The 15,696-nt window shown below is 43.6% G+C and overlaps 2 protein-coding genes across 4 annotated transcripts; both read right to left on the bottom strand.

Annotated features, from left to right (window-relative positions):
- Positions 1-286: 286 nt before the first annotated feature.
- LOC112259027 (myosin regulatory light chain 2, skeletal muscle isoform type 2) lies at positions 287-5,194 on the bottom strand. Its single transcript, XM_024433790.2, has 7 exons — positions 5,038-5,194; positions 4,224-4,322; positions 2,087-2,162; positions 1,800-1,904; positions 1,505-1,583; positions 1,350-1,398; positions 287-1,253 (listed from the first exon to the last, which is right to left on the bottom strand). The coding sequence occupies exons 1-7, from the start codon at positions 5,038-5,040 to the stop codon at positions 1,152-1,154; spliced, it is 513 nt and encodes a 170-aa protein (XP_024289558.1). The 5' UTR covers positions 5,041-5,194; the 3' UTR covers positions 287-1,151.
- A 6,623-nt stretch (positions 5,195-11,817) lies between these two features.
- On the bottom strand, positions 11,818-15,282 carry pheta2 (PH domain containing endocytic trafficking adaptor 2). 3 transcript variants are annotated; one of them, XM_024433788.2, is made up of 4 exons: positions 14,924-15,282; positions 14,560-14,668; positions 13,868-14,174; positions 11,818-13,631 (listed from the first exon to the last, which is right to left on the bottom strand). In XM_024433788.2, the coding sequence occupies exons 2-4, from the start codon at positions 14,638-14,640 to the stop codon at positions 13,318-13,320; spliced, it is 702 nt and encodes a 233-aa protein (XP_024289556.1). In that variant the 5' UTR covers positions 14,641-14,668; positions 14,924-15,282; the 3' UTR covers positions 11,818-13,317. The 3 variants fall into 3 exon arrangements, with proteins under 3 accessions (XP_024289556.1, XP_024289555.1, XP_024289553.1); XM_024433787.2 differs by having other exon boundaries at positions 11,818-13,757; positions 13,868-14,108; positions 14,924-15,142; XM_024433785.2 differs by having other exon boundaries at positions 11,818-13,757; positions 14,924-15,138.
- Positions 15,283-15,696: the final 414 nt, after the last annotated feature.

Genomic DNA, 15,696 nt, shown 5'->3' with positions numbered 1-15,696 from the left:
TTTCATACTGATTTAGCCCGCATTCTCCCAATGAGCTGTGCATGAACATTTTATTCCATTCTGTAAAAACTTCATATTTCAGACAATCTATCATCCAGCAGGGGCCAGTAAAGGTGTATTTTTGATGTCTTTACAAATGGGCCTAGTCTGCTGATAAGATTTTGGTGGTGTCTCAGAATTTGTATTTCTTCCCCCAATGCACACAGCACAGGAAATACACCCACACCAGCCCTGTTGTTTCTCAATCCCACTCTATCAGAACCACTCATGAACAGAGACACTAGTGTACAAAAGATAAGAGCATTTATTCACAGTTTGTCCCTTTTATTCGTTACAGAGGAGTTTCTGGCAGACTAAAGCTAGTCCAGGTGCAGAAAACAAAGGAGCTTATAGAAAACAAAGAGGTAGAACTAAAGGAGGAAAGGGAGGAGGGAAAGGAGGGGAAGACAAGTGTTTTCTTTGGGTCCTTTCTCTTCTCTCGAGCAGCCTTTCACTTCTTGAGAAAAACGTAGCCGTCACTTTAAGGAGACCATGTTTTTCTCTAGCCTCATTCCTTCTTAGAATATCTCCTATTTTCCCAACTTATCTACAGGAGATAACATCTACAATATTTATAGATCGATATCCCTCTGTTTGGTTTATTTGCCCACCTGAGGGTTAAATTAAGGGGGAGTGAAAGGACTTCCAGGTCTAACCTCTGAGCTGTTGCAGCCGAGGCAAAGACTGGTGCTCCTTTTCACCTTGGGGTTTACACATCCATACCACAGCAGTGGAATACGACTTGCTGTGTGCATTTCTTCTAACAGAGAGACTGGGGAAACAACCAACGATAGATATGAGTAAGAGATGAAAAGGAGGAAGAGGGTTAAGGGAAGGGAAAGTGGATGAGAAAGAGATGGAGATGTTAAAAGATCATTTTTATTGAAAATAATCCCATATCCCCACGAACAAACATAGACAACCCATGAGCACCCGCTCTCACACAAATTTCTTGAGTAGAGACGAGTCTTTTAGAGAATTTGTGTGAGTGAGAGACAGAGCACATGAGTACACATAAAGAGAAGGAAGGTATGAGAGAATAGAAGGAAGAAGAGAGGAGCAGGAAGGTAGAATGGCAAGGGAGGCTGTTTTCTTTTCTTCTGTCTGTTTCATTACTCCTCCTTCTCCTCTCCGTGTGTGATGACGTAGCAGATTTGCTTGTAGTCTACGTTGCCGGCCACATCTGGGGGGAAGGCAGCCCACAGGTTCTTCATCTGAGGGGAGGAGAAGGAGGGTCAGCCACTCGCCAAGTCAAGGGACAACGAGAGATCATGATGATATTCAAACTGAATGATTAGAAATGTATTCACCTCCTCTGCAGAGAACCTGTCGCACTGAGTGGTCAGGAGCTCCTGAAGGCTAGAGAGAGAGGGAGACAAAGTCAGAAACATTCATGAAGCTGTGGATTCTGTTATGGAGTGCACTCATTACTACAACTGTAAAATAAGGAAGGAAATATTCTCACAAGTCCTTCTTGATGAAACCGGTAGCATCGGGGTCCAGGACCTTGAAAGCACTAACGATGACATCCTCGGGATCAGCCCCTGAGACACACAGAGCGCCAGTCAGGCATGTTACACTGACAGCAAGACACATGCAATGTCCTCAGATATGGAAGTGTACTTTGAAAGCAACTAACACTTTGAAGTGATTATAACCTGGTTATAACAAGTTAGACAGTGAGCCTAACAGAGTCAAACCAAGAAATGAGATTGTGGAACATAAATAGAGCAAGCAAGTACAGTGAGTTATAGACCCACCCTTGAGCTTCTCTCCGAACATGGTGAGGAAGACGGTGAAGTTGATGGGGCCGCTGGCCTCCTTGACCATAGCTTCCAGCTCCTCATTCTTCACATTCAACTGGCCTACAGAGCAGGGAGGGAGTGTAGGTTAGCTAGCACCATTATCTATCTCTCTCTCTCACACACACACACATATACAGTACATATAGGACATTGTGGACATACTAAGGCACACTTTTAAGACAAATCAGTCACATAATATGTCCTCAGAATCTGAAAAGGTCTTAAATGTAACCCTTGCTCACCCATTGAGGCCAGCACGTCCCTCAAGTCATCCTTGCTGATGATACCGTCTCTGTTCTGGTCAATGATTGTGAAAGCCTGAAAGGAGGGAAGGAGGGAGGGAAGAAGTGAGGAAGACAGAGAATGTCTGACATGACATGAACACCAGTCACCAGAGTCTGCCAAGTTGTCATCCCCAGTGGGACATGGAGGAGGGGTGTTCAGTCCTGTGCGTAGTGGGACATGGAGGACGGGGTTCAGTCCTGTGTGTAGTGGGGCATGGAGGAGGGGGGGTTCAGTCCTGTGTGTAGTGGGACATGGAGGAGGGGGGTTCAGTCCTGTGTGTAGTGGGACATGGAGGAGGGGGGGGTTCAGTCCTGTGTGTAGTGGGACATGGAGGAGGGGGTTCAGTCCTGTGTGTAGTGGGACATGGAGGAGGGGGGGTCAGTCCTGTGTGTAGGGACATGGAGGAGGGGAGGTTCAGTCCTGTGCGTAGTGGGACATGGAGGAGGGGGGGTTCAGTCCTGTGTGTAGTGGGAAATGGAGGAGGGGGTTCAGTCCTGTGCGTAGTGGGACATGGAGGAGGGGGTTCAGTCCTGTGTGTAGTGGGAAATGGAGGAGGGGGGTTCAGTCCTGTGTGTAGTGGGAAATGGAGGAGGGGGTTCAGTCCTGTGTGTAGTGGGACATGGAGGAGGGGGTTCAGTCCTGTGTGTAGTGGGAAATGGAGGAGGGGGTTCAGTCCTGTGTGTAGTGGGACATGGAGGAGGGGGTTCAGTCCTGTGTGTAGTGGGACATGGAGGAGGGGGTTCAGTCCTGTGTGTAGTGGGACATGGAGGAGGGGGGGTTCAGTCCTGTGCGTAGTGGGACGTGGGTAGCATGTGCACTACATACAACTTAGAGACACCTCTGTCAACTATGGTCATTTAAGTGCCAGGTGCTGCCTATTTATGGCACAATGCTATGTAACCCTTGTTAGGGGAGACCTAAAAAGAACAGAAGAAATTGAAATTCTTACAAGTTCATTTAGGGAGAGCTCATTAAGTTACACCTGTTAAATCCTTCTTCCACTGTCCCAGCCTGTCTCTGGACCTCATCTCTTACGACTATGAAACCCAAGAGGATCCCCATGGTTGATCTTGAACTTAAAAAAGCAGCTGGTAATCCATCTTCCTGACTCACACACATGCACACACACTCCCCCCATCCTTACAAAGAGTTAAGACTGTCCCAATGATGATATCAGACATTCCCCAAGTGAAACTTAAGAAGTCTGTATCACTTACAGCAGCAAGAATTCCCTCCGTCAAGTCTGTGCCCATATTCCTTGACAACACTTTTGAAAACACATACTATCATATACAAACTCCCACCTACTGCCAGATCCCTATTTCCTGACCTTATCCATCCTTCCATACACACAGTATCCTTCCCTACACTCCTTCCACTTTCTACCCTCCGTCTTTCATCTACATACCGTTCACCTCTCCAACCTTCCTCTCCTCATAATCAGGTACACTAACCTGCCTTCCAAACTCTAGACCTTATCAGAAGCTCAAGAAGGTGCCACCCCCCACCCCTTCTGTTTCACTCTGTCCCCACCTGTTCTCCCCCCCCAGTCACCCCCATTCATCCCCGTCCCCCTCACTGCCCTTCCCCCTCCTCTGTGTGCAGAGTGCCAGCCAGGGCCCAGTTGTCCTGCCATACTTAAACATGCAGCCCTCAGCAGCAGAGGACTTAAGATGAGAGGTTGAGTGACAGCTGAAGGCTCAGACGAGAGGGAGGCCTGGAGAGCTCCAAAAGGTTACAGAAACTTCAGGGGGGCAGACAAAATAGCAACTGCACTGAGAATTTACCAATCAGAGGCCAGCCCCCACAATCTAATTTGGGTTTCGCTCCTTTAATGAAACAAGGAAAAACAGTACATCATGATTGACTCATGTTTATAACAGTATCAATTTAGCCGCTGTGCCTGTCTGTTTCAGCGTAACCAACTATTTCAGCCACTCTACAGCAGAATTAGGTTACAATGAAACTGACTGGTGGCCAGACTAGAGTCACTCACTCTCAGCCCAGGTAGGGAGTTGAAAGGAAATCTATCCCATTGACATTTGAAGGTGTAAAAGTGATGAGGTGTTGCATAGTGTGTTAAGAAATCCTCACCTCCTTGTACTCCTGGATCTGGCTCTGCTCAAACATGGAGAACACGTTGGAGGAACCGCCCTCTGCTGCTGCTCCCCTCCTCTTGGCCTTCTTGGGTGCCTGAAGGACAAACACATCAACTGCTTAACAATGGGACCTTCTAGGTCTGTTCATCCTGCAGCTGTAGCCCTCAGAAGGCCAATTAGTGACCTTTGACTTCAGTGTCAAGCTGCTCCTGGTCAGCGACAGGTGAAAGGATGTCCTTGTGTGTAGGTCCAGTACACTGTTCCGTCCGCCATCTAGCGTTACAGTCTTTGATCTGACTATCAGTGTGATGTGGGGTGAATATGTGTGGTCCACCATTAAATCCTGCCACTATGTCTTAAATGTAGTTTAACATCCCTTACTACCTAGCTCTTGAAATGTTCTCAGAACAGTTCAGGTACAATCTTTCTCTGGCTCAGGACAGAGGACAGTGTTTTTGAATGTGAATCTATTAAAACATTAATTATCCTCATGTAGCTAACCTTTTACAGCATCTTCTATATAAATGTTGTTAATAAAGTGTTAACAAAATGTTTAGATCTTGTGAATGATATTGTATATCCAGGAACAGCTTTACACAAAATGTCTAAAAATGTCACCACCCAAAAATGTCCAAAGTACAGTTGAGTTTTAAAAAGTTCCAAAATGTCTTTTTCAATCTAGCAAAAAAGCTTAAAATAGAAAAACAAGAAAATCTGGGAATGCTGTGTTATTCCTGGAGGTTCCCATCGACAGCACACAGAGTAGTGGACAGGTAAGCAGTCAGAAAGTGAGGACCGGTGTTACTCACCATCTCGAGACGGTATGTATGGAGGTTTGGATGGTCAACAAGAGAAGAGACTGATGTGAAGCCGCATTAAACCCCTATCCTCGGGGGCTTATATACCTCTGTAGACCGCGCTAACTTTAGCCACAGCCTCAAGTTTGGATTTGTAGAGGCAGAGAGAGGGAGAGAGGGAGGGATGAGTTTGAAGCAAAAGTTAAGCGACAGGCAGAATGAGGGACAAGCTATCACCTTACAGGAGATCAGAAATAGACCCAGGAGTCTTGGAATGAAGGGAACCCGATACAACAGGGACCAGGCCATACGTTTAGTGTCCCACGTGGACTAATATGGACATTCAGGACGTAAAAGGCTTGATGGACTGCTGGCTGGCTGGACACATCTTGGCACCGTCCCACCCCTCCATAGTCTCCATCACCATCACCCTTCAGTGTGGCACATCAACCTATCATTGACTTTAGTTTTTACATTACTATATTAAAGGCTTAAATAAACACATTTTGTGCTCTTCGTGACTTGAAATGTACATTTTTATGCATGTGCATGCATGGGTAGATATATTTCTCTGTCTACACTTTCTATATTCATATGTCCAGCGATGTCCACAGGCAATTGAAACGGCCTTCTCACATTTTGCATGGCACTGCACTGTCCAGCATGCATGTGTAATGTCATTACATAAAATACTGTCACTGCATCAATATTTTGAATATTTTGGGAACACTCTGGTACAGTGTTTGTGTATATTAGACCGTGTTAATTGGTGGCGGTAGTGAGGTCTCCAATAATCTCTCTAGAGTCTAAGGGCCCGAGCCTGGGTTTCTATTAGGCTAACATATGGAGTTGTAAGATGGTTATACCAAGGACCATTTGGCTGTTTGATTTTGAATTTAAGGACCTCTAGTGGTATATATCTGAGTTAATAGGAAAATGCCAAATTCAATGTTTCATAAAATAATAATAATAAAACAAATCATATTTATATATATATATATATATATATATATATATATACAGTGCATTCGGAAAGTATTCAAACCCCTTGACAGCTTTATTCTAAAATGGATTACATACATTTTTTCCCCTCGTCAATCTACACACAATACCCCATAATGACAAAGAGAATTAGAAAAATTGTTGTTGAAATTTTAGCAAATGTATTAAACTTTTTGTTTAAATACCTTATAAGTGTTCAGACCCTTTGCTATGAGACTCAAAATGGAGCTCAGGTGCATCCTGTTTCCATTGATCATCCTTGAGTTGTTTCTACAACTTGATTGGAGTCCACCTGTGGTAAATTCAATTGATTGGACATGATTTGGAAAGCCACACACCTGTCTATATAAGTTCCCACAGTGGAAAGTGCATGTCAGAGCAAAAACCAAGCCATGAGGTTGAAGGAACCGTCCGTAGAGCTCAGAGACAGGACTGAGTCGAGGCATTGCAAATTCTGCAGCATTGAAGGTCCCCAAGAACACAGTGGCCTCCTTTATTCTTAAATGGAGAAGTTTGGAACCACCAAGACTCTTTCTAGAGCTGGCTGCCCTGCCAATGAGCAATCGGGGGAGAAGGGCCTTGGTCAGGGAGATGACCAAGAACCCGATGGTCCATCTGACAGAGCTCCAGAATTCTTCTGTTGAGATGGGAGAACTTTCCAGAAGGACAACTATCTCTGCAGCACTCCACCAATCAGGCCTTTATGGTAGGGTGGCCAGACGGAAGACACTCCTCAGTAAAAGGCACATAAAAACCCGCTTGGAGTTTGCCACAAGGCACCTAAAGACACTCAGACCATGAGAAACAAGATTCTCTGGTCTGATGAAACCAAGATTGAACTCTTTGGCCTGAATGCCAAGCGTCACGTCTGGAGGAAACCTGGCACCATCCCTACGGTGAAGCATGGTGGTGGTAGCATCATGCTGTGGCGATATTTTTCAGTAGCAGGGACTGGGAGACTAGTCATGATTTGAAGGAAAGATGAACGAAGAAAAATAGAGATCCTTGAGGAAAACCTGCTCCAGAGCACTCAGGACCTCAGACTGGGGCAAAGGTTCACCTTCCAACAGGACAATGACCCTAAGCACACAGCCAAGACTACGCAGGAGTGGCTTTGGGTCAAGTCTCTGAATTTCCTTGAGTGGCCCAGCCAGAGCCCGGACTTGAACCCAATCAAACATCTCTGGAGAGACCTGAAAATAGCTGTGCAGCGACGCTCCCCATCCATCCTGACAGACCTTGAGAGGATCTGCAGTGAAGAATGGAGAAACTCCAAATACAGGTGTGCCAAGCTTGTTGGGTCATACCCAAGAAGACTCGAAGCTGTAATCGCTGCCAAAGGTGCTTCAACAAAGTGCTAAGTAGGGGTCAGAATACTTTAAGTAAATGTTATATTTCAGCTTTTTATTTGGAATAAATTTGAAAACATTTCTAAGAATCTGTTTTTGCTTTTTCATTATGGGGTATTGTGTGTAGATTGAGGATATAGTTAAAAAAACAAAAACATTTTAGAGTAAGGCTGTAATGTAACAGAATGTGAAAAAGTCAAGGGGTCTGAATACTTTCTGAATGCACTGTATATAGAGTACCAGTCAGAAGTTTGGACACACCTACTCATTCCAGTGTTATTCTTTATTTTTTGCTATATTCTACATTGTAGAATAATAGTGAAGACAACACTATGAAATAACACATATGAAATCATGTAGTAACCAAAAAAAGTGTTAAACAAATTAAAATATATTTTATGTTTGTGATTGTGATTCTTCAAAGTAGCCACCCTTTGCCTTGATGACACTTTTGCTCTCTCTAGGCATTTTATATATTATTATGTAGAAAATAAAGGAAAAACCCTTGAATGAGTAGGCGTGTCCAAACTTTTGACCAGTTACAGTATGTGTATATATTTCACAGTTGGTTGGTGGCGCCTTAATTTGGGGGGGACTGGCTTGTGGTAATGGCTGGAGCGGATTAAATGGAATGGTATCTAACGTATGGTTTCCATGTGTTTGATGCCCTTCCATTTGTGCCGTTCCAGCCATTATTATGAGCCATCCACCCCTCCGCAGCCTCCTGTGTAATGTGTGTGTGTGTGTGTGTGTATATATCTACAGTATTTTATTATTTGATGGAACACTGAATTTGGCCTTTCGCTATTAGCCCATAGAAACACATTGAATGATATTCATACATGGCAAAAAAAGGAAGTATGTTTTAAAAGTGTCTGTCCTATATCTGAAAGATGCAAGAAAGCTCAGGAAATGAATTTTAAATGAGTCTTGTAATTTCATGAGCTTTCTTGTATCGAATGGAAGGGCATCAAACACAAGTAAAACTAAATGCATGCTTTCCAACCGATCGCTGCCTGCACCTGCCTGCCCGCCCAGCATCACTACTCTGGACAGCTCTGACTTAGAATATGTGGACAACTACAAATACCTAGGTGTCTGGTTAGACTAAACTCTCCTTCCAGACCCACATCAAACATCTCCAATCCAAAGTTAAATCTAGAATTGGCTTCCTATTTCGCAACAAAGCATCCTTCACTCATGCTGCCAAACATACCCTCGTAAAACTGACCATCCTACCGATCCTCGACTTCGGCAATGTCATTTACAAAATAGCCTCCAATACCCTACTCAATAAATAGGATGCAGTCTATCACAGTGCCATCCTTTTTGTCACCAAAGCCCCATATACTACCCACCACTGCGACCTGTATGCTCTCGTTGGCTGGCCCTCGCTTCATACTCGTCGCCAAACCCACAGTCTCCAGGTCATCTACAAGACCCTGCTAGGTAAAGTCCCCCCTTATCTCAGCTCGCTGGTCACCATAGCATCTCCCACCTGTAGAACGCGCTCCAACAGGTATATTTCTCTGGTCACCCCCAAAACCAATTCCTCCTTTGGCCGCCTCTCCTTCCAGTTCTCTGCTGCCATTAACTGGAACGACCTACAAAAATCTCTGAAACTGGAGACTCATGTCTCCCTCACTAGCTTTAAGCACCAGCAGTCAGAGCAGCTCACAGATTACTGCACCTGTACATAGCCCATCTATAATTTAGACCAAATAACTACCTCTTCCCCTACTGTATTTATTTATTTTGCTCCTTTGCACCCCATTATTTCTACTTTGCACATTCTTCCACTGCAAATCTACCATTCCAGTGTTTGCTATATTGTATTTACTTCGCCACTATGGCCTTTTTTTGCCTTTACCTCCCTTATCTCACCTCATTTGCTCACATTGTATATAGACTTATTTTTCTACTGTATTATTGACTGTATGTTTGTTTTACTCCATGTGTAACTCTGTGTTGTTGTATGTGTCGAACTGCTTTGCTTTATCTTGGCCAGGTCGCAATTGAAAATATAACTTGTTCTCAACTTGCCTACCTGGTTAAATAAAGGTAAAATAAATAAAGGCTTGTGGGTGTCGTAGAGCCAAACAACAATTTGTAAGTGTTCATGAGAGTCACAGCTTTCAATGGTGGGGTAATATTAATTGGATGCTACAGACATTTTTGCAAGAAGACAAACACCGCTGTGACTCCGTCACTTTCCACTGCAGATGCAGAAGGCTGACATCGGCGAATGCGATGGATTGGAGACGCAGCCCATCCCTAAACAATTCAGATATCTCAAGCTTAAACAGACAGATTTTTATGGGGATTTTTTTTATTTTGCGAATTTGATTAGCACAAGGGTCCCGTTAAGAGGTTTTACCATCAGTGGCAGGAGTGCTAAAGAAACTATACTCCCTAAAACCAACCTCAGGTTGTTAACCTTTGGCAAAAACCCAAGAAACTTCAGGCACTGTTAACTTCTGACCAATGCCCTTTTTTCTCCTAGGTTTTATTAGAGATCCTACTTTAGTGATGCACACACTTTTATTTGTTTTCATAGTACCATACACAAAGTCAGACAGCCCCCCCCTTCCCACACACAGTGTAATATATTGCTATCCTTGTGGTGACCAAAGAATTGATTCCCATCCTAAAAACGATTTACCCTAACCTTGAACCTAACCGTAACCCTAACTTTATTCCTAAACCCCTAATCTTAAACCTATATCAAACCGTAACTCCTAACGTTAATTGTAACCCTAACCCCAATTGTAACCCAAAACCCAACCTGTAAGCCTAAAATAGCATTTTTCCTTGAGGATTCAGAAGGATAGTTACACACACACACACACACACACACACACACACACACACACACACACACACACACACACACACACACACACACACACACACACACACACACACACACACACACACACACAGTGCTCTCTCTCCTTCCTCAAGTGCTTCACTCCTAATGCCATGTTGGAGGGGATCACAGGGAGGGGGACTGAGGGTGCAGGAGGAGCTCTGAGGAGAATATATATGAGGGACAGCTGAGAAAGACCAAAATAGCAAAGAAAACTTGTCCCCACCCACACACACACACACACATCATCCATTTTAAAACTGTCCATCCATAGTTCATCCACTCATCTAGTTATTTTTATATATCCCAGTCTGGTGTCTTTTATTTTATTTTAAACAACTTAAACCCAAAGTGCTGCCAGACAGGTGAGAAGCTTCCCCAGTGTCGGGAGACTAGGGTAGGGCCTGTAACCTGCCGTCAGTTGTCTGTGTTGTTCTATGACCTCTGATCTGCCTTGTTATTGCCATGGTAAACTGTAAAGTAAAGTCATGTTTCGTTATCCTTTAGTTTATTTAACCAGGGAATTTACATTCAAGGATGCTTGGTCATATGATGTACCATACATTATCTACCCACAGTTCTGTAACAGGACCCCATACTTCCTTATATAGAGTGCACATAGCCTACTTTATTATAAGACAGATTACTAGGGCTGTTCAATGTCGGTCCTGGAGGGCCGAAATACTTCTGACTTTCATCCTCTCCTTCTAATAAGGGACTAATTCAGACCTGGGACACCAGGTGAGTGCGATTAACAACCAGGTAGAAACAAAGTGTTTTGGCCCTCCAGGAAGGGAATTGAACAGCCCTGGGTTACACCTTATGGCTTGTTTATATCCTGTCACAGTGTGAGGAGGTGTTAATATACAGATGTATGTGCTTTGTGTAAGGTGACACACTTCCACACTCCCCTGGACAAATCTATCACATTCTAGATGATTGGTATGAATTTGGTATGATTGGTATGAACCAGCAACCTTTGGGTTATTGGCCCAATGCTCTTTACCGCTAGGATACCTGCCACCGTGTGAACTTCAGTTTGATCCGTTGATCTGATATTCTTAAATACGTAACTTGTTTATTTTACCACTGGTGTCTCACTAGTGTACATTATATTAATCCTCATATATCCTTATCTCAGAACTCAGATCCAAATCTCACATCTGTCATGAGACTACATTGATCCTGTTAATATTAGCTCACTTTCATCTCTTGGTTTTTCAACTGAATGTGTTACATGTTGGCTGGTGGATGTATGTCCCATCAGGGCAATACCAGAGAGGGCTCTTTGATACTTATGTCTCTCTCTATAACTCTGCTGCTCCAGTTTCAACTGTTCTGCCTTATTATTATTTGACCATGCTGGTCATTTATGAACATTTGAACATCTTGGCCATGTTCTGTTATAATCTCCACCCAGCACAGCCAGAAGAGGACTGGCCACCCCACATAGCCTGGTTCCTCTCTAGGTTTCTTCCTAGGTTTTGGCCTTTCTAGGGAGTTTTTCCTAGCCACCGTGCTTCTACACCTGCATTGCTTGCTGTTTGGGGTTTTAGGCTGGGTTTCTGTACAGCACTTTGAGATATCAGCTGATGTACGAAGGGCTATATAAATAAATTTGATTTGATTTGATTTGATTTTGATGATTGAATTAAACTGAGTCTTGTCACACTTTTTAATCAGTGGACATTAATGGTTTAATTCACAGCTCGTGTTTGTAGCACCCTCTGGTGGTACAGCATGGCTGAGCTGCATCAACCTTTGGCGCATTAAAGTTGCTTAAAAATAATGGATACATTTAACATGAAGGATATACACCTAATTATATAGTGCTGCACTGTAACTTATTATTTTGTTAAACAGGGATGTGAAGCCTTTACTTGACAGTGTGGAACAACACATCAATATATATGAAGTTTAACACATCACAAGGATGTTTTTACGTTTTACATTTGAGTCATTCAGCAGACGCTCTCATCCAGAGCTACTTACAGTCAGTACATTCATCTTAAGATAGCAAGGTGGGACAACCACATAATCACAGGCATATAAAGTACATATTTCCTCAATAACATAGCTATCGGTAGAAGCAGAGCTGGAAGGGGGGTCAAGCGCTGATGAAGTGTTGCTGTGTTGTTGTTTTTTTTAGGGGGGGGGGGGTCGAGGTGAGGATACTGTTTATTTAAGTTACTGTTTAAGAGGGTTTCAGATGTTTGTGGAGAATGGGCAGAGACTCTGCTGTCCTATCTTCCCTCACCAGGAAAGAGCTCTCCTCTGTCCTGGTGCCAGGACAGAGAAGAGCTTGGACAGGGCTGATCGGGAGCTGCCCTCCTGTAGGGGTGGGAGGGCCATGAGACCTGAGGTGGCAGAACGGAGTGCTCGGGTTGGGGTGTAGGTTTTGAGCATAGCCTGAAGGTAGAGAGGGGCAGTTTATCTTGCTATTCCGTAGGTAAGCACCATGGTCTTGTAGTAGATGCGAGCTTTGACTGGAAGCTCTTTGCTTCAATATTGCATAACTACCCTGATTGCTGACAGAAAGTTAAGCTTCACATTTAACATTAATATTACCTAGAAAATATACCAGTGATTTTAATGATCATTTACAAACAGTAACAGACAAACCAGTAGGAGTGCCAGTACTCTGAAATAAGAAAGTGACTATCATTTGAGGAACTAGAGTGTTTAAGAGGAACCAGTCACCTGTGTATACAGCATGAGCTGATTATAGTCCTATAACCTAATGTAGCAGGCACAAAAGAAACACCCAAGCAGAGTTCCCACATCAGGGCTGTATCCCTGACAACCGGATGCATCTGGTTGTTTGCAACACCACTATGGGTGATAGTCTTATGAGTTTGATGATGAGTCTCTGCTTAGTGACAAGACATTTTTAGGCTCACCATCAACCTCATAGGACTATAATCCCATCATGATGTATACACAGGTGACTAGTTCTTCTTTAATGCTCTAGTTCCTCAAATTATAAAGGCACATTCTTATTTCAGATTACTGGCATTCACACCAAAGTCCTCATCAAAATAACCAGAGTGGTGACTGTCTGATCTCTGTGGGTCAGTGTTCACTCAGGTCAATGAGATCCTCCTCAAGGTGCTCCTCTTCCTCCTGCCGCCTCTTCAGCCAATCAGCTCTCAGCTGCTTCACCTCCTCTCCATAGTAATCATGTAGCTTGGTGAAATCCTCTAGAGGATCAAATTCCACTTGTGGCCATTCCCCATATGGTGGTGCTGGTCCATTTATAGGTGTGACATGTGCGTTTCTCTTGGGCCAATGCTTAGGGGACCTCTTATTGATGACTTTGCTGGGGATTGGAGGGGCTTGTAATAGATTACTGGCACTGTGGCTTCCCCCTTCTCTCCTCTCTGGTCCTGGCATGAGGAAGGAGGAGGAGCATGAGTTCAGGTAAGTCATGGATTGGGTAAGGCACATTGAGCCTGGACCAGTCACAGTGGTTCGTGGATGGGATTCAGCAGGGCCAGCTTGGCGTTTAGCCTCTGCTTAGTGACAAAAGAATACAGGTTGAGAGGCAGGAAAGGAACACATATTTTTGAAGCATGAATACAACAATACACACACACACACCACACTTTCTCCACACACTCACCTTCGTACTGCTTCCCCAGGTCTCTGACCAGCAGTGAAAGGTAACAGTGGCTGGCTGTGAGCAGGGCTTTGACCCAGCTCTCCTGGCCCAGCTGGTCCTCAGCAGCAAGCCCGTAGGTTTTCAGCCCTGAACCTCTGAACACCATGGAGAAGGCAAACAGTCCTCCCTCAGACTCACAGCGCTGGACAGCACAGCCCTCTAGGACAATAACCCCCAGCAGGTGTCGATCTGCCGGACGCTCCTGGTAGAACAGGAGATTGGCTTTCAGGACAAACCAGCGCCTCTGGTAGGAGGAGGTCCTCTCTTTCTGATGTGGTATGTGTAAGAGGAGGATGCCAGGGTGGTGGGGTGAAAGATGTAGATAGGGAGGAGTAAGTTACAATATTTTTTATGAAGGGAAGTTGTAAAGAGTGAGAGAATAGATACGGAGATAAATACAGAGATAATTTTACCCAAATGAGTGCCATTATACAAGCCCTCCATTTCAATGTTCTATTTATGTCAGTGATATATAAATAGAGGGGGGGGGTGACATTGATAATAATAAAGTAGCTTCAAATATCAAATGAGATATAATTATTATTAGGCAGGGAAACGCAAAAGGCCAAGAGGAGACTGTGCTATAACATAATCTCACAGCATATTGATATTGTAATTTGGCTCTTGCTTGTGTCTGTCAAGTTTTACAATACCTTTTTGTAGAGATATCCTTCTTTATCTATCGGTGAGGTGCAGGATAGGTAATGGGTTAAAATCTTCTCATGGATCTTCATTACAACGTTCTCCAACAAAGAGAGGATCCTTTAGAGGATGAAAGGCATCCTTGATAATATCAATCCAGCACCAGTAGTACAAACACATAACATTTGAGCCTTGTTTGTCTGTCATAATACCTCCTTTCTTTTTCACCAGTAAAGCAACATTGCCAGTAACCAGTTGCCATCATCCTGTATTCAACTAGTCCATTCTTTATGACAATGATCTCAAATCTACACACAATTTCCACCTCTATCTCTTGCCAGTCTAGCGGAGGAGTAATGTGTCATCCAAGCTTACCTCTCAGGGTCACTCTCTATCCATCCAATTGTATAAGTTTTAGATTTTCTGCTATAAACCTTCACTTGTTCCTCTCAGTCTAATTCCCACAGTAGTTTGTGTTCACTGCAACACATCTAGAATAAGACATTGTTTAAATATAAAGTTTCAGGTTACGAACACAGGTCCTCCCATGGGTACTAGAGGACAAGTGTTGAAATATAAATAACTCAACCCACTTCCTGGAAACAAAACCCTGACACACAATATTCTCTTTCCCCTCTACGCTTAAGTCCACACCTACTACCCAGATAGTATACATTGAGGGGGTGTTCTTCCTCACGTCCCTGTTCTGTGTAAAATGTTAAGTTAATTTCCTCAGTGATGCTTTAGAAAAAAGTCTTACTATATCAAATTGTATTAAATGTGTTCTTGAAGTTGATTAAATGTTCCTTACTTCCTCTGGTGATCGATTCATAACCAAGAATGAATCCTCTCATTAAGGCCTAGTTGGACCCTATAGCACCACTACATTAACATGAGTGGTTATGAGGGCCAGAGCCACATAACCAGAGCTTTATCATTGCAGTTTTTAACCTATTTAACTTAAGCATTTTTATGAACAATAAAAACAAAAAAGGACTAGAGACTAGATGCAAATACCCCCCCCCAACACCCATGAAATGCCCTAACATGGAGATAGATACGTTACAAAACATTTAAACACTTCGAAATTAACACACTCTGAATACACCCCGTTCTGGTGCTGAACGTTTTGAATTGTTTAGAGAACT

This window comes from Oncorhynchus tshawytscha, linkage group LG09, assembly GCF_018296145.1.
Source record: "Oncorhynchus tshawytscha isolate Ot180627B linkage group LG09, Otsh_v2.0, whole genome shotgun sequence".
NCBI classification, from domain to species: domain Eukaryota; kingdom Metazoa; phylum Chordata; class Actinopteri; order Salmoniformes; family Salmonidae; genus Oncorhynchus; species Oncorhynchus tshawytscha.
The sequence above is the reverse complement of the archived record's forward strand: the minus strand, read 5'-3'. Positions and strand labels throughout refer to the sequence as shown.